At 41.6% G+C, this 27,028-nt stretch overlaps 1 protein-coding gene across 1 annotated transcript in view; it reads right to left on the bottom strand.

The window, feature by feature from the left end:
• Positions 1-1,956: 1,956 nt before the first annotated feature.
• The window catches only part of LRGUK (leucine rich repeats and guanylate kinase domain containing), a 107,876-nt gene continuing 82,804 nt past the window's right edge, over positions 1,957-27,028 (bottom strand). The window contains exons 17-20 of the mRNA XM_030308470.1: positions 16,158-16,246; positions 13,932-14,054; positions 6,601-6,752; positions 1,957-2,785 (exon numbers count right to left, since the gene is read on the bottom strand). Of these exons, the coding sequence (XP_030164330.1) occupies positions 2,640-2,785; positions 6,601-6,752; positions 13,932-14,054; positions 16,158-16,246 (510 nt within the window). The 3' untranslated portion in view covers positions 1,957-2,639. The remainder of the gene's footprint in view (positions 2,786-6,600; positions 6,753-13,931; positions 14,055-16,157; positions 16,247-27,028) is intronic.

Genomic DNA, 27,028 nt, shown 5'->3' with positions numbered 1-27,028 from the left:
CTTTATACCTTCCATTTATTTGTTAAGATTTTCTATTTCTTTGCTGAAATAGTCTTTTTCATTTTTTCCAATGTTTATAAGTGCTTCCTTCTTGAAGCAGTTACATGGTAGCTGCTTGAAAATCCACCAGATCATTCCAGCGTCTGTTTCACCTTGGCATTCACATATGTTGATTCTCTTCTCTCATTCAGGTTGAAGTTTTCTTGATTCTTGGACATTTGGGACAGTATGTTATGAGAGTCTGGATCCTATTTAAATCTGTCTCAGCAGACCTTCTCTGACACCATGACTCATTCCTGCCAAGTGGACGTGGAAGTCTAAACTCTCTACTTGGCCTCTCTTGACACTTAGGGTGGAAAAGGGGGAATTATGCCTTATTGATACTGGGGGGGGGGGTTGAAGTTTAGGGTCCCCACTAGGCCTCCAGTGACACCACCTTGGCTTAGAGGAGGAGGGCACTCTTTACTGTTCTCCACATAGCCTCCTCCACTGATGGTGCAAGAAGACAGATCAGTGGTAAAAGTCCTGGATATCCACAGGACCTTCTCTGATACTATCCTCCTGGGAAGGGAAAGAAGTGCCTCATTACTATAATGTAGGGAATGGAAGTCCAGGTCCCTATATGACCTTCAATGACACTGTGGGAGGTGGCTCTCATTAATATTGGGTAGTCATGCAAGGGCTGGCTGCCCAAAAGAACTTCTCTGACATTATCGCAGCAGGGAGGAGAGGAGCCTCATTATAGCCAGAGAAGCCTTTGCTTACAGGGTAGGGAGTAATGGTGGGGCCACAGTTTTATCCACGGTGTTAGACTAAAGTAGGCAGTTACTGTCTAAAAGTTTTCTGTCTTGCTAGGCTGCCTGTGTCCTAGTCCTTTAGCTAGAGAGAGGAAACTTTTTGCTGGAGCTTTTGTTGTCTTTACCATTAATGTTTTGGGACTGTAGCTTCTCCAGCGCCCAGTTCAGGATATTTGAGTTAAAAAAAGAGAAGGGAAGGGAAGGGAAGGGAAGGGAAGGGAAGGGAAGGGAAGGGAAGGGAAGGGAAGGGAAGGGAAGGGAAGGGAAGGGAAGGGAAGGGAAGGGAAGGGAAGGGAAGGGAAGGGAAGGAAGGGAAGGGAAGGGAAGGGAAGGGAAGGGAAGGGAAGGGAAGGGAAGGGAAGGGAAGGGAAGGGAAGGGAAGATAAAAAAATAAAAAGAAACTCAAGGAACTCACCACTGTGTGTTACTTAGGCCCCAAGCTCCACAGCTCATCTGCCTTCTTCTATCCACCTCTCCATCTCCTAATGTTTGTTTTAGATACAATTTCTAGGATTTGACCATACTTTGTGGAAGAAATAGGGACAAGTATATCTCTTCCATGTTGTCTGAAATTGGAACTATTATTTTTATATCTCTGGTATGTCTAAAATATTTCATAATAACTTTTTAAAAGATTAGATGATCCTGGTGAACATTAAAATATCCCACTCTCTGCCTCCTTACTTCTTCAGAGAGGACTGACTCCCTTTTCCTGCTCAGCCTGTCCTTTTCTTCACGTTCTGCCCTTCCCTCCCACCCCACTCCTGTCCCTTCCCACCAAGCCCAAGAAAAGAACTTCAAGCGGCTTCTGTTGAGACTGCTTAGGGCTAGGTGGAAGACAGACGCCAATAGCAAATCATGTCACATCCAAATGTGATAATGGGAGAAAGGGTTATTAAAAGGGGTTTTGATACTTTTAAAAGGGAAGTCATTAGAGGGTTTTTGGTATCTTAAGTATGTAACAATTAGTATAGTACTATATGAAAGCTCCTGTTCCCATGAATCATCATGTACAGAGGATTCAGAGAGGAGACAATATACCAATCCAAAGATGTGTTTCAATGTTTTACGAACCAGGATAATCTTACTGGCACATATCAGCTGAATACTAGCCTTATCTATAAGTACCCAGTGTTTTTTTGTTGTTGTTTTTCTTTTCTTTCTTTCTTTCTTTTCGCTGCAAACAGTAGGTAGTGAAACTATACAGATGATGAAAATTGTTTAGAAATATGTCTAATGACGAGAAGCACATAATCAGAGTCAGGAAAGGGTGAACTAAAATAAATATATGATAGTTCTTATTCCTTCATATTGCTAAAGCAAGTCAAGAACCATGTACCATGAAAAAGACATGAATTAATTCCCTTTGAGAGACGCAGTCGATATCCTATTGGTCACAAGTTAAATGGAACTCTACAACACTTTCATAATCAGAAGAACAAAATATTTCAATCCCCCTAGAGTATACACTAATGTTCTAAATGGGCGCATTGAAATTTCAAAAGCAGAATCCCAGTTGGATATATCCAAAAATCACTATGTACATAGCAATGCAGAGATCTTGGGAGATTTTGCCACCTGATGTTTCAGAGCAGGAAGCAGCTGGAGAAATCATTAACAGCTTACGAGAAAAACTGAAATTACATTTCTAAAAGCTAAGAATAATTTACATGAAAAAAAAGACACTACTCAGAGAATCACAAAAGAAATTGATTGAGAGAATTAAGGCCTACAGAACATTCTTTTGTAGGTAATTGGTTGAGTGGGAAACAGGATCCATGGCCAGGTAAGACAAAGGGATTGGACATGATCAGAACAAGTTTTACGTGTTAAGATCAAATGTCAACCACTGGTCCACTTGCAGCCCTGAGGGATTGGAGGGAGGATGAGTTTGGTGTTGAGACCTGGTTGACTGACAACTGAAGTCATCATGTGTCTTCTGTGTTCGACAGACACTTTTTCATGTGGAAATGACTGTTTACGTAGAACTGTAAAACATTAACAAAAAAAGACAGTACATGTAGTTAACCTCTTGGTACACTAAACAAAAGAAAACAAACATTGCAATGTTGTAAGCACCACAATATTGTTTAGAGTTAATTCAAAACAAACCACAGGGAACAAATGATATCCAGGCAATAAAAAATCAGAGTTTTAACATATACCCTGTGCATGGTTAGACGAGACTGGGGTTGTGTAGACTTGCCCAATGATCAGAAGGTTGCAAAAGTAAGTAATTCCTATGCTACTCTTGTATCCTGCTCATACCCTCTGTAACACTGCCTGGCATCATATTCTTTTACAATCATTCTTAACCAGACTTGGCACAGACATACAAATGCAGACATGCACCTATATACCCTGAAGTCCTTCCTAGTAAAATCTCATATACTGTGCTCTAAGGTTGGTCTGTTCACCAAGGATGAAGACAGCAAGGATGGGCCACGGAGCTAGGTTCCATTGGAGACTGTGGGAAGCAAGAGGACTTTGGAAGATAGAGACTGAAGGTTGAGCATGGCGGCTGCTGGCTGAGGAAGTCGAATTTTCACTGGGGAGAAGCAGCATAGTGGGGATTGAGAAAGTGAAGCACGGTATTCTACGGAGTGAGAAAAATGGTGTGATCTATACCAAAAGATCAGAAAGACTATCTAGGGGGCATATGGAAGCAATCTGAATCACTGAAGGGAAATGGGCCTTTTTAAGGTATATTCAGAGCAAGAATGGCATGCTCCCTGAGACACTATGTTAGCAGAGGACCAAAAAACAAAACAAAACAAAACAAAACAAAAAAACGGAAATCTCTCTCCTTGTTTGCTGTTTCTTCTTCTTCCCCACATACCGCCGCCCCCTCTCCGCCTACGTGGAGGTATTTTTTTAAACTGGAAAGGGTGACAAAAACATCTTAAGAGAAGAAAGGCCCTGAAGAAGAAAGAAGACAGTAGAAGAAGCCTCCTTTCTAAATCAGTTCACATTTCCACACGCAGGTAAGTTGTATCCCACGGTGCTGAAATAACTCCAGAAGTGCTTTTGGAGTGTTTGGTCTCAAAGAATGCATGAACAGTGAGAAAAGTACTGGAGACAAATAACATTGCCATTTTTAAAATGGGAACCAGGATTTATAAACCAGTACACTTGACTTTAAGCCTTAAGCAAATTCAGGTTTATGCAAGAAATGGTTGGTGCATTTAGAAAATACCAGAGTGAGTGGTAAGTGTTGGAAGGGATTTGCAAAAAAAAAAAAAATTATTTCAAATTAACTTAATTTCCCTTTTACTTGGGCAGGGGTCAATATATTTATAGCCCATAGGTCTGCAGTGTGTTTTAGCAAATAAAGTTATTGGAACCCAGCCCATGACCATTAGTTTGGTCCATACTGTCCATGGCTGCTCTCACACCACAACAGGAGGGTTTAGTACTTGCAGAAAAGTCTGATCCTTTACAGAAAACTTGCTGACCTCTGAGTTAGAAAACACCACTGAGGTAGTCTGTCTTAATTTCTGCAAGGCATATATCAAAGTTTCTCACATAAAGACACTAGAGAGATATGATTAGGAATCACATGCCAAGTAGAAGTGAGTCTCCAGACACTTGTCACAGGGCACTACCCTTGGCCAAGTCCTGGATCCTATTGTTGACAGTGACTATGACAAAGGCATAGATAGCAAACATGCTGGTTTTACAGAAACCCATAAAGTAATAAATATGGAAGATGAATCAATATCCAAAATGATCTAATTAAACTAAAATGTGGGACTGAGACCAAGATTATAAAAAGATGAAAATAAAAGTTGCATCCACGTAAGAAAAAAATAGATTAGATAGATAGATAGATTAGATGATGGAAACCTGGTTTGGCAGTTCATGTGGAAAAGATATGAGAGCTTAAGTGACCCAGAACCAGTCGTGTGATATATTGCTAAGAAGACCACCCCAGAGGGACAATGGCAAGATGGCAGACGGGGAAGCTCCAGGCCCTTGTTCCCCCATGCAAACACTGACCGACAAGACGAACGAAAACAACTCTGTAGGAGCTCTGGAAATCAGTGGAAGAGCCGTAGCAAGCAAGTGAATGCCCAATCAAGAAAAAAGCCGCATTAAAAGCAGGAGGGGGGCACCTAGGTGGCTTATTCGGTTAAGTGTCTGACTCTTACTTTCAGCTCAGGTCATGATCTCAAGTTTTGTGGGATTCTGCTCCGACTTGGGTTCCATGTTGACACCACAGAGCCTGCTTGGGATTCTCTCTCTCCCCCTCTCTTTCTCTCTGCCTGCCCCCACCCAACACACACACACACACACACACACACACCCCAGTAGGAAATTTCAAGGTTGGTCTGTTTGTTTTCATTCACCTTTGTCCCACCCTCCTCCTGCGAAAAAGAGAGAGTAGAGCAATGTTCTGACCTGTCTGGGTCACCTAACTTGGGTTTCAGAGGGCCAAAAGTGGCACAGCTGGGATCTCACACAGGTGAAGCTGCAGGAGGCAGCGGGCATGGCTAGTGAAAACCCACAAGGTGGTCGTGGGGAAGACAGACCCACATACGCCTAGCGTAAGAAATTACTACTTGAAGAATATAATAGAACATCGTCATTAGGCCTCAAGAAGAACCTGGGGTGAGACTATTAAGGGGTGAGGGAAATTAAGACTTGAAACAGTACCTGTGTACAGCGGAGAATTGGAAAAAAAGTACACACACTGGTCCGGGAAAGGTACATGCCCGGAAAAGGACTGGAAAGACCATAAGCCTTCACACTGGGCTGACCCCGGGCTCAGAACACGCCCTGCTAATTAGTGACGGTCTCCTCTGGCCCTCAGTGCAATGTGCAGACTTGGAGAGGTGGCTGTTTTTTCAAATGCTCAGTTTTCAACCGAAGATCACGTGGCACATAAAGAAAGAGGAAAACATGGCCCATTCAAAGGAACAAAAGAAATCTCCAGAAACCATCCTGCAGAAAATTACCACAATCTTCTGCTCGTGTGTGTACAACGTTATAATCATAATGCCTGGTATCTAGCACTTTACTTCTTTCTCACACCACATCCAGAGGGCTTTCTTCTGGGCTCAGGCAGAACTTGGCCACCTACCCCAGGCTACAAATGGCGGCCCCGTGCCAGCTTGCAGGTCCTCCAGAATCCCCCAGTGTACTCACCGCCCTATCTGCTGCTCACAGAGTATAGCCTTCTATCCCAACACTGGGTGACTCTCTCCCTTTTTCACATCCCCTCTAGCCCTTCAGTCTCCTCGCACTGTTCAGGGTCTTTACTTGCTGTCATTCACGAACATTGCTATGCCCACAGACAAAAAGGCAATGCCCATCTTGTTGGTGCCTGGAGATACCCGTTCACATGTGTGTTGAGGAACAAGGGGCACAGACGGGGTGACGTGGGTAGGCCAGAGCCTTAAAATCTAAAACCATCAGGATTCTGCCAGGTTCCCAGAGCAGGAGATGGGCCAGCAATCTGAAATCTTCCAGGTTTTTCTTCACCTTCGCTGAAAGAGGCCTAAGTCACCAAAGCCCTGCCGCAGAGAGCACAGGCCCCTTGGCCCCAGAAGACTCTTGCGGGCAGTGTATTCTGAGCTCATTCTGAGTAGCCTAAGTAAGTGACCCTGGACATATTCCCGACCTTTCTGAACTTTGTTTCTCATCTCTAACAATGGGAGACAAAAACCCAGTCCACCTCAGAGGAGAGATTCTGGCTTAAAACACTCATTTAATTAAAAAAAAAAAAGCAGGAAACAATGGGAAATAGATATAATTATAACATTAATATTTATATGAGAACCATATGTAAAATGACTCATACCTTTTAGGGTCTCATCTGCCTCACTTTCGCTTATTCCTGATCCTACGTATGAACAAATGCTGCCCTCTGGAGGCTGAAAAGACATTTTTTTGGACCACGGATAGGCACGAAATAATGTAGAATAGCTCTTGATGATGTGGGACTCCTTGCCACTGAAAAATGAAAAGTGAATGATACCTTTGAGATGAGAAACTACCAAGGGCCATACAATCTATGCCTGTGGCTTCACTGGGTTACCGTTACTGGGTCCTTTCAGTAGTCAGTGCACATCCCTGTCGAGCTAAAGTTTTCAGCGGTATCTGTAGCAGGAGGAACTAGATGGCAGGGGACAGAGGAAACACTGTGCGTATTAGCATAAACTTCTCGTACAATCTACAAACATAACTGAACACCTGTTAAGAGCAAGGCATCGTGATGGATGCTGGGGTGTTCACAAGATGAGCAAGACACAGATACTAATTCCTAGGGCTTTGGAATCAAGTGCAATTTGTATATGGCAGCTCCTGCTACTTCAAGGATAGAGGAAATGAAAGTGTATTAGGGGGACCTGATCTGGATCACGCAATGGGCACATCCAATGCTAGTTTTGGGGGGCTGTGATTTTGTTGCCCTTTCCGGGATAAAGTTGGGTGGGATTAGGGTGTCCGATGTTCCTGTCTTTGGGCCAGTGCCCATCCTGTCACCAGGTTACCCCCCTTTGGGGTTCACCTGCTTCTTGGCTTCCTCCCAGGGGAGGCAGGTCCATGGAGGGGAGGGGAAGGGCTCAACATGCAGAGCACTGGGACGTAGCTGGGCTTTGCTGCTTTGTTCCCACCAAGATTCACCAGTCTTTCTGAATTTTAAAATTTATCCATTTGTGAATTAGCTTGTCTCCTGTCATTTGTAAACTGTCTTCTCCTCATTGATCTTTGGAGGATCTATCTTCCTGTTTGCCATATCAATTTGCGTGAATTCTACAGATTGAATGTTAACGCTTGTGTTATATTTTAAAGAGTTTGCTGGTTCCCTTTTACATGTGTTTTGGACTTAGAGAAACTTGAAATGTTTATACAGTCAAAATGTACTCATCTTGTCCTCATTTTTTTTCTTATTTCTCCAAACACATTTCCTTAACATTTTAAGCAACTTACTACAGCTGACCCTTGAACACTGTGAGGGTTTGGGGTGCTGACCCTCAGTGCAGTCGAAAATCCATGCATAACTTTTAACTCCACAAAAACTTAACTACTCACAGCTTACTATTGACTGGAAACCTTACTGATAACACCAACAGTTGATTAGCACATAATTTGTAGTTTTTATGTATTATGAACTGCATTCTTACTCTTCCAATAAAGGAACATAGAGTAAAGGTTATTAAGAAAATTATGGGGTGCCCGGGGTGGCTCGGTCGGTTAAACGTCCGACTTCGGCTCAGGTCATGATCCGCGGTCTGTGAGTTCAAGCCCCACGTCCGGCTCTGTGATGACAGCTCAGAGCCTGAAGCCCGCTTCAAATTCTGTGTCTCCCTCTCTTTCTACCTCTCCCCTGCTCACGTTCTCTCTTAAAAATAAATATTGAAAAAAATTAAAAAGAAACTAGTAAGAGAGAAAACACATTTACAGTGCAGTATACTGTACTGCAAATAATCCATATATAAATGGGCCCATGTAGTTCAAACCTGTGTTGCTCATGGGTCAACTGTATATACATATAATTAAAACTAAGTGATATCATACAGAAGGACTTATAATAAAAAGCGACAATCCAAGCCCTACCTCTCCCGATATCACTTTTACTCTCCTGAGAGCCAACCATTTCTAACCATGTCTGTTTTTAGATATTCTGACAATAATCTTATTGCTAAATGTTACTGACCTCTTTTGACTTACTGGTTTTAAACTTATCTTTGGCAGATATGGATTTCTGCTATGATCGGAAAGGATTCAGCTCACTTACTAACACTTCCCCTATTTCCCCCCCAAATAGCTCTATCACTATTTTCACTTCTCCCGTCTGTCAGAACTACATCTCCATGTACTGAATTTAAAATCCCCATTTTCTCGTTCCATCAACAGATGATGCATATTAACTTTCCACCCCACCTCCTCAACTGTCATTAGAGCTCTACGTTTCACTGCCAATGTTAATGAGATGAAGTTTTGTATTCATAGTTTTGTATTTTTATGATTTAGCCAAAGAACAATTTAAAACGTTGAGGGGAGCCTGGATGGCTCAGTCGGTTAAGCTTCAGACTCTTGATTTCGGCTCAGGTCACGAGTTCATGGTTTGTGGGTTCAAGCCCTGGGTCGATCTCCATGCCGAAAGCATAAGCCTGCTTGGGATTCTCTCTCTCTCTCCCTCTCTCTGCCCCTCCCCAGCTCATGCTCTCACACACACACACACACACACACACACACACACACACACTCTCTCTCTCTCTCTCTCAAAATAAAATAAACTTAAAAAAAAACCCTAAAAAATAAATAAATAAAATGTTGAAAACTAGTAGGTAATTATTTACTGCAGAGCCTGGTAGTTGGCCATGATTATGCTTTCTTCTCTGCAGTTCCAATGTGATAACTACTATCTTAGCACAGAAGTACATTTCTAGGATCAAATGTCAAATTCAGGGTGACCTCCACTCATTCACACGTCACATTTAACTTACGTTCACATCTGGCAGTAGCAAAGGCTGACGCAAATTGGGTCTATTCAGGACAAAGCTTGTCATTTAATGAGGGTGTCTCTGTCTACCAGGGTGATATTATGATGGTAGCAGAGATCAAAAGTGTAGAAGCGAGTTTTAATGAGGTGTCCCCAGGAGTTCAAGGCCCCTTTCCTAGGAAGCGCAGTCCAATTAGTTGCCTGGGTGTGTCCTTGACCCAGGAGGAAATGTAGTGGGTGACGTAGGCGTACTGAGGGACACGTCCAATGTGAGGACACTCATGCTGTCTGTGTTATGTTTGAATGGCAAGCAGAGGCTGTAGCACTTGGGTGGTAGTCCACGGCTGGAATCCAAAATCAGCTTTCCCACCCTGGGCACAGACACCTGCCTTCTGCTTAACCTTTCAAACCACAGCTGGGGCTAGATGGCCCCAACGTTCCCAGGCAGAGACAGTCCAGGACGGAGCAATGTACCTGCAGCCAGAGTTCTGCTTAGAAGTGTTGGGTACTCATTATCAACAGATAGAAAAGTTGAACTCTTTGTTTGAAGGAGCAGGTCCCTCTTATCAGCTTGGACTGAGTTCTTGGGTTTGTTCTTTTTTTGTTAGACAACAGTTTTTGGAATCCCTTCACAGAATACTAGTCCCCCTTCAGGTAGATACCCATGCTCCTACAAGACTTTGTTTTCCGATCTCTTGCTCCCACATAAGGTAACTGAGCTTATCTAAGAAGCACTCCCTAAAGAATTGAGATCAATACTTTTGGATTTCCCAGTGACTGAGCAGTTCTTTCCTCTTGCAGTGGGCAAGTGGCATTATTAACCCTGTTTCTCTCTTGAGAAGTATAATAAACTTCTCTCTAGAAGTATAATAAACTGAGTATTGTTCTCCTAAATACAATGTTAGATGCATTTATGTTTTATAGGCTAGATCTTCTATTCCAAACTATAGAAGCATAAAGATATTCTTCCTTCTTTTAGGAAAAAACACAATAATCCATAGATCTTATGGCCAAATCACTAAAGTAATACAAATGTAGTATGTTGAAGGAAGCACAGAAAGAAAATATCAAGAAAAACATCACATGGATTTTTAATACATATCATATTAGTTTGTTAGGGCTGTTGTAACAACATACTGTGAACTGAGTGGCTGAAATGCATTGTCTCACAGTCCTGGAGTATAAAAGTCTTGGGGCGCCTGGGTGGCGCAGTCGGTTAAGCGTCCGACTTCAGCCAGGTCACGATCTCGCGGTCCGTGAGTTCGAGCCCCGCGTCGGGCTCTGGGCTGATGGCTCAGAGCCTGGAGCCTGTTTCCGATTCTGTGTCTCCCTCTCTCTCTGCCCCTCCCCCGTTCATGCTCTGTCTCTCTCTGTCCCAAAAATAAATAAACGTTGAAAAAAAAAATTTAAAAGTCTCAAGATCAAGGTATCAATAGGACTGGTTCCTTCTGAGGGCTGTGACAAAGAATTCTAGGCCTTTCTTCTAGCTTCTGGTGGTTTTCTGGCAATCTGATGTTCCTGGGCTTCTACATCACCCAAGCACTCTTCTGTGTGTATGTCTGTGTCCAAATTTCTCCTTTTTATGTGGCCATATTGCATAAGGGGTCTACCTTACTCCAGTATGACCTTATCTTAACTAACTACATCTTCAACAACCATATTTCCAAGTAAGGTCACATTCTGAGGGGGTTAGGAATCCAGCAGGTAAATTTGGTGGGAGGCAGGACACAATTCAACCCATAACACATGTTTTGGTCTCTTATTTTTGAAAGAGTATGTGTGCATTTAAAGCACACATCGGGGCACCTGGGTGGCTCAGTTGGTTAAGCGTCCGACTCTTGATCTCAGCTCAGGTCTTGAGTTGTAAGTTCAACTTACAGGGTTGTAAGTTCAAGCCCCACATTGGGCTCCATGCTGGGCTCCATGTTGGCCATGGAGCTTACTTAAACACAAGTAAACCTTTTTTTTAAAAAAAAGGGGGGGTTACAGAGCAAGTTCTGTCTCTCAACAATTACTCTTCCTTTGTATCAAAGAAAGCATTCAATGAAAATGCTTTGAAAGACAGATGTAAAAGAAGTATAAAGAAATATCAGAGTGGGGCGCCTGGGTGGCGCAGTCGGTTAAGCGTCCGACTTCAGCCAGGTCACGATCTCGCGGTCTGTGAGTTCAAGCCCCGCGTCGGGCTCTGGGCTGATGGCTCAGAGCCTGGAGCCTGTTTCCGATTCTGTGTCTCCCTCTCTCTCTGCCCCTCGCCCGTTCATGCTCTGTCTCTCTCTGTCCCAAAAATAAATAAACGTTGAAAAAAAAAAAAAAAAGAAATATCAGAGTTGAAAGACAACGTCTATTACCACAAGTGAACATTCAGACTTGAGGGTAGACCTGACCCACCCTTTTCACCTGGGGGACAGACGATGAATAAGCCCAGTGCAGCCCGTTAAGTACTCTTTTTCTCTCTCTGTCATGGTCTGAATGTGTCCACTCCCCTCCCTTCAATTCATATGTTGAAATCCTAATGCCAATAAGATGATATTGGGGTGGGACCTGCCGGAGTTTGTGAGGAATTGGATCAGAGCCCTTATAAGAAGAGACACAAGAGCTCTTGCTTCCTCTCTCTGCTCTCCACCACGTAAGGAAGAGGCAAGACGGTGGCCATCTGCAAACCAGGAAGAGGACCCTTACCAGAATGTGACGACGCTGGTCCCCGATCTCAGACTCCTTAGCACCCAGAAGTGTGAGAAATGAATGTCTGTTGTTCAAGCAACCCAGTCTACAGTAATTTGTTACAGCCGCCTGAACCAAGACCTTCTCTTTCTCACTGGATTCTCATCAACCTAGTGCACTAAAACTTCAGAGCTTGAATAAATCCTCACAGATCCACAGTTTCAACACTATCAAAGAAAGTTAACTTGCCAATCATAATACTAGGTCCCCAGTATCTGGCGAAATGTATAGGCTTGGAGGAACCATTTAGAAGGGATGGTTGTTTTTCATCATCAAGCTTATGAAAGGACATCCAAATGGTACAACAATAGAACCCAGAAATAAAGGAAAACATCACTCATTCTTTAAACTGTCATTCTTATCATGATACATGCCCTTATAAAATATCCTTTGCTGTGGGCAGAGTTTTAAAATAACTTTTTAAAGTTACATTAATACTTCAAAATTGATTAAATGTTCACCATTGAAAATAAGGGAGAAGAACAAAGAAAATAAAAATTGGTCATAATCTCATCACCAGAAGATACTATTCGGATATTTTCAGTATTTTTTTTTTCCTATACATACGCATGAATATCTTTAAACCTAATTATGTTGGATATACATATGCATTTCAATTTCAACACTTATTATATCATAGGCATTGATTAGTATTTAACTCCTTATACCTTAACTAACATTTGTTTTAACATGTGAGAAACTTAACTGTGTGTAACGGGCCAATTTTTTCCACTGACGAAATATTTCATCAAATCATCATGGATTCTTAATAGTCTTTTTAGGATATAAATATAAAATACATATCCAGTGCACACAATTTAGAAGGTACAGAAAAAGGATAAGAAGAAAATAAAAATAACTGATAATCTTAGAGAAATATCCACTGTAAATGTTTTAGTGCACTTCGTTCCCATCACATTTCTTGTCTATATATTGCCATGTATTCAGACACTCCAGAGAGACTGCCAAACCCACACACCCCGTCTGAAGAGTTCTCTACTTGGTTCTCTGTCATTGGTCTGTCTGGCCCAGCCACAGATAATCGGATAAAGGGTGGGTGCTTGATATAGGTGCAACCAATGTGTAGACCAGCTTATTTCCTACAGATCTCTATTCAAGAGTGGTGCCAGGTGGTTATTGACCCAACCAGCCAGATCTTTGCTTGGGAAGTTTGGATTCAAGACCGATGGAGAGACGGTCAATTGTAGAAATAGATGTGGCTGAAGCAGCAGCTTTATTCTATTACAGAATATAATAGAATGCTCGCTAAGGCCAAGCACTGAATTCAGTGGGGGAGTGTCTGCTGTGGTCTATATGTAGTCTTCACCTTAACACATACTCAGCTTTTGAACCACACTTTGACACATTAAGCAATGGAACCCTGAAATGCCCCTCTTTTCCTTTAATGTTAGACATCGGCTGGTAAACATTTAGAAACACAGCACTACATTAATCAGAGATGTTGATTGCAGATTACAAACACCAACTCTGGCTAATTTTAATATTTAAAAGAGAGTTATTGAAAAGCTATTGCATACTTTATAGACTTAATGGAAAACGGAGAAATCACACCTAAAACCCAGGCAGGAACCAAGGTAAGCCAGGTACCAAGTTCACAGCCAGGTCTCAATATGGGAAGAGATTGGTAGATCATCACTGCTTGCACTCCACAATGGATGCTTGATCTTCCACGACTGGTGTCTTGAACGATCTCTAACTGCCCTGCATCTTTGTGTCACTCCCTTAAGATTTAAAATCCCAGAAAGAAGCTTTTAACCATATGAACACAGGTTATATGCCTGTGTCCTCCCTAGAGGGCCAGGATCTACTCCTCTGAAATTCCAGAGTGGACGGTGGGGCCCTGCTTCCCAGTTTTAGGATTTCTCTGAAGCTTAGGGATGAGTGCCATGATTTTAACTAATCATCAGAAAAGAGCCAATTATATCCAACAAAACTCAACTCACCTCTTTTCAGAATATGGTCCAAAGGGGGTTTTAAAATAATCTTCAGAAAGGTCAAAATTTTTCTGTAATTCGAAAGCTGTAAAATAATGTAGACCATTGATAATAGGTGCTGGTACCAGACCCCTGAAATCAGAAAAAGAAAACCTGCAAGAATTTTGTAATGATACCAAACATATACACATGTAATACCTAAATACTGACCAATGTTATCCACATAAATGCAAATGCTAATAAAATCTATTTGGAACAATGTACTATACCAACTGCAACATTTACTCCAGAGCTTGTCTTAAAACACTAACGTTATTACATTCTAATTTGTAGATTAAGCAAATTTGTATTGTTTTGAATCTTCCTTATCCATTAAGTCACTAATATAGGCAAATTATCTTCCTACTGATAGGACGTATTCTACGTATTCTATTATAAATCCCAGTCCATTTGTTATGGGAGGCCCAGCAATGTATCAACTGCTATTAAAACTGAAATAGATATTTTTGAATTTTGTTTACAATCCAATGCTTTGAAATGATACCAGAATAAAGTATTTCTAAAAATGCTAATGTTATAATCTCAACTGAACTTTAGTGAAAAATATTTTTTCATCTCTACTAGCCTGTTTCCCCAGAGTGACTTGAAAGAATCATTAACCATTTTCAGCGAAAAAAATCCCATCTCTATTCCCCTCAGACTTGCTAAATAGAGTTGCTGTGTGCAAAGTAGGCCAATTGCACATAAATGCATGCAAATTCAAAGCATCTCTCTGTCCTAGTATGACCCATTTGGAGCTCATATTTCAAACTGCTTAGTTGTCTATCCCCAGTGTTTTCATAAGCATGGTCCTGCTGCTGGTCAGAGGTCACACAGACCCCAGTTTTGATGCTCTGGAGGACACTGCCTACCTCCTGGCCATCACCCCCCGGCCCTTCAGTAGAACTCCATATATATGGCACAGCCAATCTTTTGAATGAGATTATCCAAAGATAGCCTACTAAGATGGAGAAAATTCATCACACTTTTTGGATAGGTAACAAATAGACAAAACTTGGTTTCATTTATATTGGTTGAAGACTTTCCACAGCTTAAAATTATAGACAATGAAAAGAGCTGAAATTGAAAAAAAAATTTTTTAATGGCTTCTTTATTCTGCTTCCTTGAATCACTGCATTCTAAAAAGCTTTTTTAAATGCTATAATTAAGGTCTTGTCAATGTTCTTACTAACTTTCTGAAAACAGGGACTTCACTTTATTTCTCAAATTTTCTAAAGTGACATAGAAAAGAGAATTCAGAATATCAAAACCTGTAACATTAAGGGGCGCCTGGTAGCTCAGTAGGTCAAGTGTCGGACTTTGGCTCAGGTCATGATCTCAGGCTTGTGAGTTTGAGTTCCTCGTCAGGCTCTGTGCTGACAGCTCAGAGCCTGGAGCTGCTTCAGATTCTGTGTCTCCCTCTCTCTTTTCCCCTACCCGGCTCATGCTCTGTCTTTCTCTCTCTCTCAAAAATAAACAAACATTAAAAAAATTTTTTAAATGAGACTGCCATTACTTAAAAAAAAAAAAAAAAACAAACAAACCCTGTAACATTAAAGAGAAAATTGCAAACATTTTATAGCCATCATATGACCTATTCATTTTGAGTAAATATTAAAGCCTAAATACGCCTCTTAATACACAACAATTAGTAGTACAGTAATTACTATAGCCGTAACATCACAAAGACTACTATGCAGAATGAACTACATAAAACCTTTCATATTAAGAACTGAGAATTCATAGATTAATAGAGACAATAGTTCCCACCCTCATGGAATTTGCAGTTTAATATGGGGAGGATGCATTAAATAAATGACTTCACAAATAATTAATTACTATTGTTTTGAGAATCGTGATGGACAAGAACAAGATATTCAGCAAGATATAATTAACCTTCAGTCATGAACAGCTTTGGTGAAGGCCGATATATGTATTCAATTCCACCTGAAATACCATTTTTTTTTAAAAACCATCAGTTTCTAGGAGCTGTGAACGTATTACATCTTTTTTAAAAAATATATAAATGAAAGGAAAATACCACTTATAGAACCAAGTTTACTACTCATTCACCGGATCTACTTTAGTACAGAGGCCCCCCGTTAGGTTGATGATCTGGGATTCATGGGGTCTATTTGGATCCTAGAGAATCAAGGTAAAGATGCCCAGGTGTAAATAAATGTGATAAATCACTACCTTTGAAACAAAACGGTGTGATGAGGAGGTATCTTTCCCATCAGGGCCTGCCGGGCTGTCTCATATTGTCTCTCCATAGAATCTCTTTCCTAGGCAAGAAATATGATGAGAAAAAAATTATACTGCTGGTAAAAATATGTCAGATGGTAAAAGTACCCATAATCATTGTCTTCTTACAAGAGATTGTCAAATATGTGGAAAGAAAAAGGGAAAGAAGGCCTAAATAAACAACTGGTATTGGTTCAGTGAAAAGAAAAAAAAAGTTATAAATAAAAAATAGTTTTATGAAGACCACAGTTTAATGTATCGACTTTATTTGATATCTAAATAATAGTGTAGCAATTTCTTATTAATGTTTATACATATTTTTTTATCTTTCCCATGAGATTATCTCTCAAGGATATATATTATTATTGTCTCTTTAGTCTTCCCAGATCTTGGCACACAGAGTAGTTAGTGGATGGGCTAAGTACGACCCTGAAATAGGACAAAGCGAGAGGTCTTTCTCCCATGTTTCACCATCACATCACCATCATTATATACTTAACCATTGGATGGGAATACAAAAACATAAAAGACACAATCTCCGCATTCAAAAGATTTATACTTTGGTGGCAAAAGGGGATGTAAAAAGATGGAGAAAAGGGGCTCTTGGGCGGCTCAGTTGGTTAAGTGTCTGACTCTTGATTTCGGCTCGGGTCATGATCTCACGGTTCATGAGTTCAAGCCCTGCATGGGGCTCTGTGCTGACAGTGTGGATACTGCTTGGGATTCTCTCTCTCCCTCTCTCTCTCTGCCTCTCCCCTACTCATGCTGTCTTTCTCTCCCTGTCAAAATAAACTTTATTAAAAAAATTAAAAAATTAAAAATGAAATAAAAATAAAAAGATGGAGAAAAAAGAGAGCACATGCTGTTTTATAAATAGTACATGTATCTACATACAGACTATCTAACAGAGTGTGATCTTTTTAGCAACCATCCATTTACAGGATTTGCTCAATTTAAGCAAATCTGACATACAAAATTCTTAATTTACAGGAAAGATAGATTAGCAGGTGCTTATTTGTTTTACATAAAAGACCCATTTGTAAAGGGATTTATAATAGCATTTGTTTAAACAGCAATCTTCGCTTGCAGAAACTTAATATGAAATAAACCTGTTTCGACTTTAATGTCACTCCCAGCCTCCTCTCTACCTTGATATTTAGTTAAAATCCCACAGGAAATGACAACAAACCAGTATTCCAGTGGAAGAATAACGCCAAAGGCATGGTCGTGAGCCCATACCTCCAGGCTAACACCTAGTTTAGCCTTGGGGGCTAGCATCATACCAAGTGGTTGCATGTGTTTGGGGGAATTCTTCAAGAATCGATTTTTAGGGGTTAAGTTGATGTGCTTCTAAAAACACCCTTGAAAACTGTTTAAATAACTCCATAAATACACCTAAATTGTTTCATACTACTATAAAATTACTATATATTGACCAACTTTGCTGTACTATTCACTCTCAGGTTATTTTGTTATTATTTTTCCTCAAATTATCTCTATAGCAGCACATATATTTTCTATTGTGGTTTTGCTTATACCATCTTTTTTTTTTTCTATATTAATTAGTGGTTTAAATTATATCATGACTAGGAAGATGACAGTACCAGTGGAAGCATAGTTTGTATCTTTCAGAATTCCCACACAAAAACTAGTTACAGCAAGCAGACAGCAAACTAAAAAATAATCAAAATATTTACAAGAAAATTAGGTGGCAAGATATCCCCTACAACCCCTAAATAAAGGTGATCATAGCCACAACACCACAAGGTACCAGTGTCCACGTGAGAGGAAGCCAAAGGAAGCAACAGGGGGACTAAAAGAGCTGAGAACAGGAGAACTTCAAAATGGCCAAAAGTATTCACTGGAAAGAAAAGCAGCACCATTGGGCGCCACAGCTGGAATACAGGGGGGCCCGTTCTCACTCCAGTAGTGGGTAAGGATAAAGGGTCCACAGTGAGTCCTGTAGGAGCTGGATCAACTGTGACTTTTTTGTAATGCTTTTATATGTTTGTGTGTTTTTGAGGGAGACAGAGCAAGAGTGGGGGAGGGCAGAAGAGACGGAGACACAGACTCTGAAGCAGGCTCTGGGCTCTGAGCTGTCAGCACAGAGCCCGAGGGGGTGCTCGAATTCACAAACCGTGAGATCACGACTGGAGCAGAAGTCAGATGCTTAACCAACTGAGCCACCCAGGTGCCCTTCAACTGTGACTTCTTGACACTGACCCACTATGGTTCTTTTCTAAGACAGGACCCCCACACTAAAGAAAAGCTGATGGGAGCAGAATAAAAATCAGTTGGGACAGAGGAAACAGAGACAAAGAAAAGAGAACATCTAGACCAAAGTGGTGGAGGGGAACAGAGCCAGGAAACCCCTAAAAGAAAACTGCTGTATATTTTAACACAACTTGAAAGAACCATGCTTCCTTATAAATGTTTGAGAGAAGTAATTTCCCATAAAAATGAGAAACTTTTGGGACGCCTGGGTGGCTCAGTTGGTTAAGCGTCTGACTTCAGCTCAGGTCATGATCTCGTGGTTGGTGGATTCGAGCCCCATGTCAGGCTCTGTGCTGACAGCTCAGAGCCTGGAGCCCGCCTTGGATTCTGTGTCTCCCTCTCTCTCTGCCCCTTCCCTGCTCTAGCTCTGTCTCTCTCAAAATAAATAAACATTAAAAAATTTTTTTTTTTTTTAATTTTTTTTTTTTCGACGTTTATTTATTTTTGGGACAGAGAGAGACAGAGCATGAACGGGGGAGGGGCAGAGAGAGAGGGAGACACAGAATCGGAAACAGGCTCCAGGCTCTGAGCCATCAGCCCAGAGCCCGACGCGGGGCTCGAACTCACGGACCGCGAGATCGTGACCTGGCTAAAGTCGGATGCTTAACCGACTGCGCCACCCAGGCGCCCCAAAAAAAATTTTTTTTTAATGAGAAACTTTCTAGTAAAATCCCAAAGCTATTATTTTAAAAAAGATAAAAATGGAGAATAACACTTCTACATACAAGGAAAGCATGCTCACAAAACAGATAAAGTCTGTAATCTACCATTTCAAAATTAACTAAAAGACATTAAGGAAATGACACAAAACATTAAGGAACAAATAAATTACAAACTTTAAAAATGTTTATTTTGAGGGAGAGGGGCAGAGCAGAGCCTGACGTGGGGCTCGATCTCACGAACCACAAGACTATGACCTGAGCCAAATCACGAGTCGGACACCTAACTGACTGAGCCAGCCAAGAGCCCCACAATTTTTAAAACTTCTAAGTTAGGTGACAGAATTCAAGAAAGAACTAGAAATATGAGGGGGAAAAAAAAGAGTCACCTAAAAAATGAAAACTAAACCAGAAGGAATATAAGAGTGAATAACATGCACACATAATGCCTTCAGAGGAACAGAAAGTGAATGAAGGAAATTTTTTAAACTCAAAAAGAAATGAAGAAAGAGGTAAAAAGATTCAAGAGGAGATGACAAATATTAAAGACAGGCAAAGAAGATCCAACATACAAACAGTGAGAGCCCTTGAGAAAGAAACCAAAACAAACCCGTTAGGTCATAAAAACTACAATTCAAGTCTAAAGTATGACAGATGGTCATCAGCAGGCAATGCTGTCCCCACAGCCCTTTCTGGATCTAGCAGAGAATAAGCTTCAACAACAAAACTAGTAGAGACATTGGCCTGAGGTCTAATGGTAAGTATCAAGTATGCGCATACTTGAGAACTAAGACAAAATGAGAATTAAAAGGGAGCGAGCGTATGACTGTGCACTGAGAGTGTCGCTGTAGCCCCGCCATAAACAAACTGGGGTGGAGAACATTTGCAAACAAAATACTTTTAACCGTTTTCCGTTTTTATACTGGGGGCTAGTAGCATTGGCACTGTCATCCTGAGACTCTTCTATACGTGATCTAGAAAAAACAAGGGAGAAGTTTAGTGACATTGGAGTTCTATCATCTCCCACGTCTTTCAGAATCAGGATTCTCAGTGTGGAAGAAAGATATGTCACAGAGGAGAAGATGAGTAAAAATCCTCACGTCTTGAATCTGAATTGGAAATATTAAGTTGAACTCATGAAATATTTTATCTATCCACAGAAAAGGGCTAGAAACAATGACCACCCCAATAGCAATGAGCTCTCTGCTCTTAGCGACTTGCATTACCATCTTCTGCTTAAAGGAACCAGAGCTTCTTGGAGAATAGGGGGGTTACGGGTTGGAGTAGGTAATGAACAAAAGAGCGTAGAATATCTGGTCCTAACAGAAAGCAGGACGGCAACCCAAGTCGACGTAGGTCATGTTAAAGGACACAGGAGCCAACCTGAAGAGGCTCACACTGGCCAAAGGGAGGATAATTTGAGTTTCAATAAGGTTACAAAATGCAGCGGGTAGGTACCGTTCAATATGCACAAATCAAGAACAGAATGATCACAAATAATATTTAAAAATTAATTGGTCACCTTCAGAGACTAATTAATAGGAAACCATTATCTTGAAAAAAGCACTTAGACTGCTGATCCTATCTGACCTGTGTCACTTGGTGACCAGGTGGTAGGAGAGAGTAGCATCTCTTTGTAGTACTATTGCATCTAATAAATCCGGTGGATGTGGAAAGCATTCTTCTTTTGGAGTCAAAACAGACATTGCTAAGCTGTGTGATCTTGGACAAGCTCCCTGAGCTGAGCTTCCTCCCAGTCTCGAAAGGAAGTGGTGCTTAGTGGATGCTGGTGCCCAATATTTTGTCACCAGAGATTCCCCTTGTCACTGGCTTTCATACAGTCAGGTACTTTGTAGGACTGGACTGGCCTCGTCTGCCCCACGCGTACATTTGCTAAATGGGCTTTGAGTGAATCAATCCCCACGAGCGAGGGTGTTCCCTAAGAGAGTCAGAAGACCCGGCTGAAGAAACATACAAGCGAAGGCCAAGTGAAGGTTGAAAATCGAGCTGCTTCTTTCTGGAAGGCAAAGATGTCACCACAGTTCCAGAGCAGAAAGTGTTCACCAAGCCATCATAACCTTCACGTATGCGTTCCAGGGAGCCAGCCATTGAAAAAGGGGTTGTGTCAGCGAGGGAAAATGAGGTATAGTGTTATCTGACAAAACACAAGAACTCTGACTTCTGCAATCAATAGTAATAAAGTGAGTCTTGTATAAACAAAACCTCTCACTGCATAGGGTTTGTTATGTACTTTTTGCAGCAGTAAGAAAAGAGCTGTGCACCTTTTTTTTTTTTTTTTTGTACTCAAACCTTAAACGAAAATTGTGTTTAAGAAGTAAGGTTGATCAAAATTTTATTTACAGTTCTCCAGGAATCTTTCAGAGAAGTTCAAATTAATATGCTCTGGGAGTCACTCGGAAAAGTAAGTACCATTTAAGCTGAGAAGAGAGAAGAAATAAAGCAACAAGGATTGTATAAGCAAGGAATAAGGAAATAAACTGAATACTTTATTACCATTTAAACTCCTGTGAAATTATGGTTATATTCATTGAAAGCATTTTATATTGATAAGCTATTTAGAGTCACAAGCAAGAAAAATGATGTTAGCAGATGGTTTTCAAACTTGAAGAACAAAGAATACTATTCTTCGACATTTCTTTTCTAACAAAGACAAGCCATTTGGGTCCCAGGGATCCCAGAGATGAGGAACAAAAAACAGCTGTCAATATATTAAGCAGAGGTAATACTGAGACTATCTCCATGCTCCGTTGGCCCATTTTCTACTCAGAGAAAGAAGGCAGTAGTAGAAGGGCTAGAGATACACTGACGAGAAGAGACTAGAGGGGTCTCTACCAGATGGAACATTCGGTAAGCACAGGGATGAGTTCTACTTCATTCTAGTGTCTAGAACAGGGTCTGTTCAAGCAAATACCTGATATGTACTGAAAAGCAAATCCTGATCCTATATACCTGGTAGGAATTCAACAGATTCAAGACGTGTCAGAAGAACAGAAGATGCATCAGTGAGAAGGAAGGCAGGGGAAGGGAACGCATTAGGGCAGGAAAGGGGAAGGGAAGGGAGCCTTCTGCAAATGGGAACAGACTGGATGGCTAGGACAGCAAAGGCTCTTCCCAGGCTTGCTAAATTCGCAATGACAGACTGAACTCAGCCTCCAACAACTATCACTCAGACTATGGACACTACTTTCACACATGGCGACACTTCCCTCAGCTCATTATTCCCCTTCTCCCAGATCTACATCCAGTGGGACAGGAAAGTAAATCTCAGGTCTTAACCGCATTCCTCACTCTCTTCAAACCCTTCAGCCCGATTGTGCAGTTGGACCTTTGGGTTTGATTGCAGCATCACCCTCGGACTACCCCCTTGTAGACTGCCCTTGATTTTTCAAGCTGCAGGAAATCCCACTCACCCCCCAGAGAGGTTAAGTAACTCACTGAGGCTTGTCCAGCTAACGAACAAATGACATTCATTCTACTGCACCAGGTGCCCTCCTAAACCCCACAAGTGCCAGCATCCCTCACATCTTTTTCAACCTTTACCGCCTTCTTCCCCCTCCCTAGATAAGCACTCTCCCGACTTTATGGTATCCGCTTTTTTGTTATACTTTTATCACCTAAACACCCTAAGTATTATGGTTTACTATTGCCAATTTTTTTTCAAAAAAAATTTTTAATGTCTATTTTTGAGAGACAGAAAGAGCATGAGCAGGGGAGGAGCAGGAAAGAGCGGAAGACACAGAATCCAAAGCAGGCTCCAGGCTCTGAGCTGTTAGCACAGAGCCCAATGCAGGGCTCAAACTCGAGGACCACGAGAACATGATCTGAGCTGAAGTCGGATGCTTAACCAACTGAGCCACTCAGGCGCCCCTAGTATTGCCAATTTTTAAACTATGTATTAATAGAATCATACAGTATGTATTCTTTAGAGTCAACGATTCGTTGGCTCAACAGCAATGTTAGCAAGATACATCCATGGAGCAAAGTTGGATCACTTTCATTACTGCACATATTTCACTCTATGAATATTCAAAATTTTATTCGGCCAATCTACTGCTAACGGACACTTGAGCTTCCAGTTTGGAAACTGCTATGCACAAGGGTACCATAAACATTCTTGCACACATCTTCCGGTGCCCATAGGCGCACATTTCTTTTGGAATACCACTGCCGAGGCATAGGGTACAAATGCCCACCTATTCTCTAAAGCGTACAAAGTGAACCTTCTATCAGTTGTCTGACAAGAATTTCCACTGCTGCACATCTCAACAGTCAGCTCATAATTTCAGCACTTCTGGTTTATGCATAGTGGTATCTCACTGTGGCTATAATTTGCATTTCCTGATAATGAGGTTGCCTATCTCTTCACCTGATTATTGGCCATCTAGATACTATCCTTTGTGAAGAGATTCTTCCCTGAGCCATTTTTTCTTAATAGTTTATAAAAGTTCTTTATATATTCTAAATAAAAGCCTTTGGCCAGTTTTGATTATTGCAAATATCATCTCCCTCTGTGTCGTTTGTCTTTTTTTCTCTTTAATACTGTTTTTTTTTTTAATTAACAAAAGTTTCTAATTTTAATGCCCCTCAACATTTTAAACGTTTAAACTCTTCCTTCGTAATTAGTATTACGTTTAAGGAATCTACACCTGCCTCAAAGTCATTAATATCTTCTTACCTTATCTTCTAGCAATATTATTGCTTTGTCTTTCACATTAACATAGATAATCCACCTTAAATTTTGTAATCACACCTTGCAGTTAGAAACTGTGCTCAAGAAAAGGTGGAGTACTTGAATACAGGGATGAGACAGAAAGGCGTCGTGTGCACAGAGAGTTTGGGTGGGTATGAGCACGGAGGAAGACCACCATCTTCAACATGAGAGGGAAGGAGCTTCAGAGAAACAGGACCCAGAAAGGAAATTTCCACCTATCCATTACTGTCAAATGGCTCCCTTGACAGTTTCTAAAGGCGAATATGAACACATTATATCTACAGTTAAGAGACACCAAAAAAGCACAAAAATTTCTACTTTTTTTTTTTTTTGAACAATTTACGATACAGGTTTTTGACAGGAAGTTGCAATTACTTTCTTCAATCCACTAAAAAAGGCTTCAGAAATACATGGAAATTTATGTTGGGAAAGTAAAATGAGGAAAAACAACATCTTCTCCAAAAGGTTACAGTGAAAGGTATGGGAGATCATTTACATGAAAGCCCTTTCCAAATTACAAATGTGTGTAGGGGCTATTTATGTTCTCTAACATAACATGGTAACATCTCTAGAGGCTTCTGCTGTCCTGTTGCTCCTTTTGCATTGTTAACAGCCGTGCAAAAGGTTAATAACCTAAAATCTGATAAATGCTTACAATTTAAAAATAGCATTGAATTCATAAGCTTTAAAAGAAAATAAGGCACTAAAAATAACTTTAAGCACATTCGCCCCATATATATGACAGCATAGTTTAGTATTTTGCTAGTATTTTGTGTGTGTTTCTGAAGAATGTAGCTGTTGGCTGTGGGGGGATGTGATTTGCTTCTTTGTGAAGCTATTGTTACATTGTATCTCTACCAGCTCCCACAGAAAAGATACCAGAACCTCCAGGCTGCAAGGGGTTTGAGCGATGTTACCATCCTGGATGGGTCACTGCCAACCCTCTAACACCATACATGTTCCAGACCAGACCACGGATGCTCTAGATTACAGGGCTGAGTGGTTTCTCAGGGAGGTGACTGCAGGTAAGGAACGACCTGGCTAAAAGTTCACGAGGCTCCTTTTGACCACAAGTGGTAGGTAACACCTGCACCCCTTCTCCATGTACCACCACCAAGGTGGCCCCTTCTACCCTCGCATTGCCTTTTTATCATATCCTTCCCTCTCCAGTTTCTCCATACTGTTCATTAATTTCATACTGACACGTTGGCCAGGAATTATAGCTAAGAACACATACTGGGGGAGGGGGGGGGGTTCCCCCGCTCTGTTCTTCTTACCCTCTCTTTTCACTCCTAAATACCTGAGTGCCCCTGACCAGACAAAAGCTATCTTTAATGAAGCCTGAAAGTTTTCTAACAGGTAAAATTCAGACTGGTCGTGTTGAAATAAATCATGAATACCCACTAACTGGCAGAGGGGTGTGAGTTTCTCCTCCGTGTGTGTGAGGTTGTTATGGCAGGACAGCAGAACTGGGATGCGAGCCGGTTGGTGACGGCTCCCAGGACATGGACCCATCATGAATGAGTAAGTACGGCCAAGGATTTGTGTTCTAGGGTTTACACTATGGATACGCCATGTCCTGGGGACACAAAGGAGAACATACATTTGAAAATCTAAGCCCCAGGGGCTCCTGGGTGGCTCAGTTGGTTGGGCGTCCAACTTCGGTGCAGGTCATGATCTCGCAGATCGTGGGTCCGAGCCCCGCGTCGGGCTCTGTGCTGACAGTTCAGAGCCTGGAGCCTGCTTCAGATTCTGTGTCTCCCTCTCTCTGCCCTCTCCCCTGCTTGAGCTCTATCTCTCTCAAAAATAAACATTAAAAAAAAGAGAAGAAAAAAAAGAAAATCTAAGCCCCGACAAGCATAAAATCATACTATCCAAGGACAGGATAACAAGGGCAGAGAGAAAGGGGTAGACTGAGCTGAAAAGAGCTGGATTTCCCAGGATGGGAGGATCGAGGCTGGTAGGCTCCTCGTGGAGAGAGAGGAGGTAACTCCTCTTCCCCAATTTTCCAGGATGGGGTAAACCTCAAGATCCTTGAACTTGATCCAAAGAATGGGAGTGATCCCGGCTGCTAATGACTGATATTTGACTTCCCACAGATCTTGGTGAATGGGAACAATTCCAGATCTAATCTATTTTGGATAAATATGATGTTTCCTGCACTTAAGTCTCATGACACGAATTCCTTTTTTTTTTTTTTAACTTATTTATTTTTGAGAGACAGAGAGAGACAGAGCACAAGTGGGGGGAGGGGCAGAGAAAGAAGCAGACACAGAATCTGAAGCAGGCTCCAGGCTCCGAGCTGTCAGCACAGAGCCCGACGCGAGGCTCCAACTCATGAACTGCGAGATCACGACCTGAGCCAAAGTCGGATGCTTAACCGACTGAGCCACCCAGGAGCCCCAATGAATTCCTATTATTTATAAATGTTTGGAGTGCACCCACCCTCTGTGCCTTTTAAGAAGCCCTCATCCATACCTGTGCCTTTTGCCCTGCCCCAGGTGACTGGACAGTTAGGTTCTCTTGCCTTCTACAATACAAATTCAAGAGACAGAGAGAAGTGGCCAGGAATTGTGAGCACACAGCCAAGAGGCCATGGAGAGTCAGGGCTGGTGTGCGTGAGAATGAGTTCATGTTATGTGCGAGGGAAGCCTGAGTGAGTGGAGGAGGCTGGCTAGGAGAGAGAAGACAACAGGAGAGAGAAACAGGGGCAGAGATGACAGGAACTTGATGCCTCTGGAAGGCGGAGGAACCCCAGTGCCTCACTTTCTAATCCTAGCGCTGGTCAGCTCCTGTGAGGTCTATACCTCATCCATGCTCGTGACGCACTGTGAATCCACTCGTTCATGTGTTTTATATGGAACGACCTCTTACTGAAGCTGGCTTGAATGGATATCTGTGTCTTGTACCCGCAACACTGTCATTTTATGACTTAATCCAAGTAGGCTGCAGAGCTACGCCTGTATACACTGCAGCCCGAGACTTTTCGTCTGAAGTAACCAGTCTGATTCTCTTGACCTGTCCGCGCCTCTGACTTTAGAACGTGATATAATTATTTGCTTAGAACAGCCTAGCCTTGGGGCACTTGGGTGGCTCAGTCAGCTGAGACTCTGACTCTTGATTTTGGCTCAGGTCACGCATGATCTCACGGTTTTGTG

This window comes from Lynx canadensis, chromosome A2 (genome assembly GCF_007474595.2).
Source record: "Lynx canadensis isolate LIC74 chromosome A2, mLynCan4.pri.v2, whole genome shotgun sequence".
In the NCBI taxonomy this organism is placed as follows: Eukaryota; Metazoa; Chordata; class Mammalia; order Carnivora; family Felidae; genus Lynx; species Lynx canadensis.
Note: the sequence above shows the minus strand (reverse complement) of the source record. Positions and strands in the feature narration are given on the sequence as shown.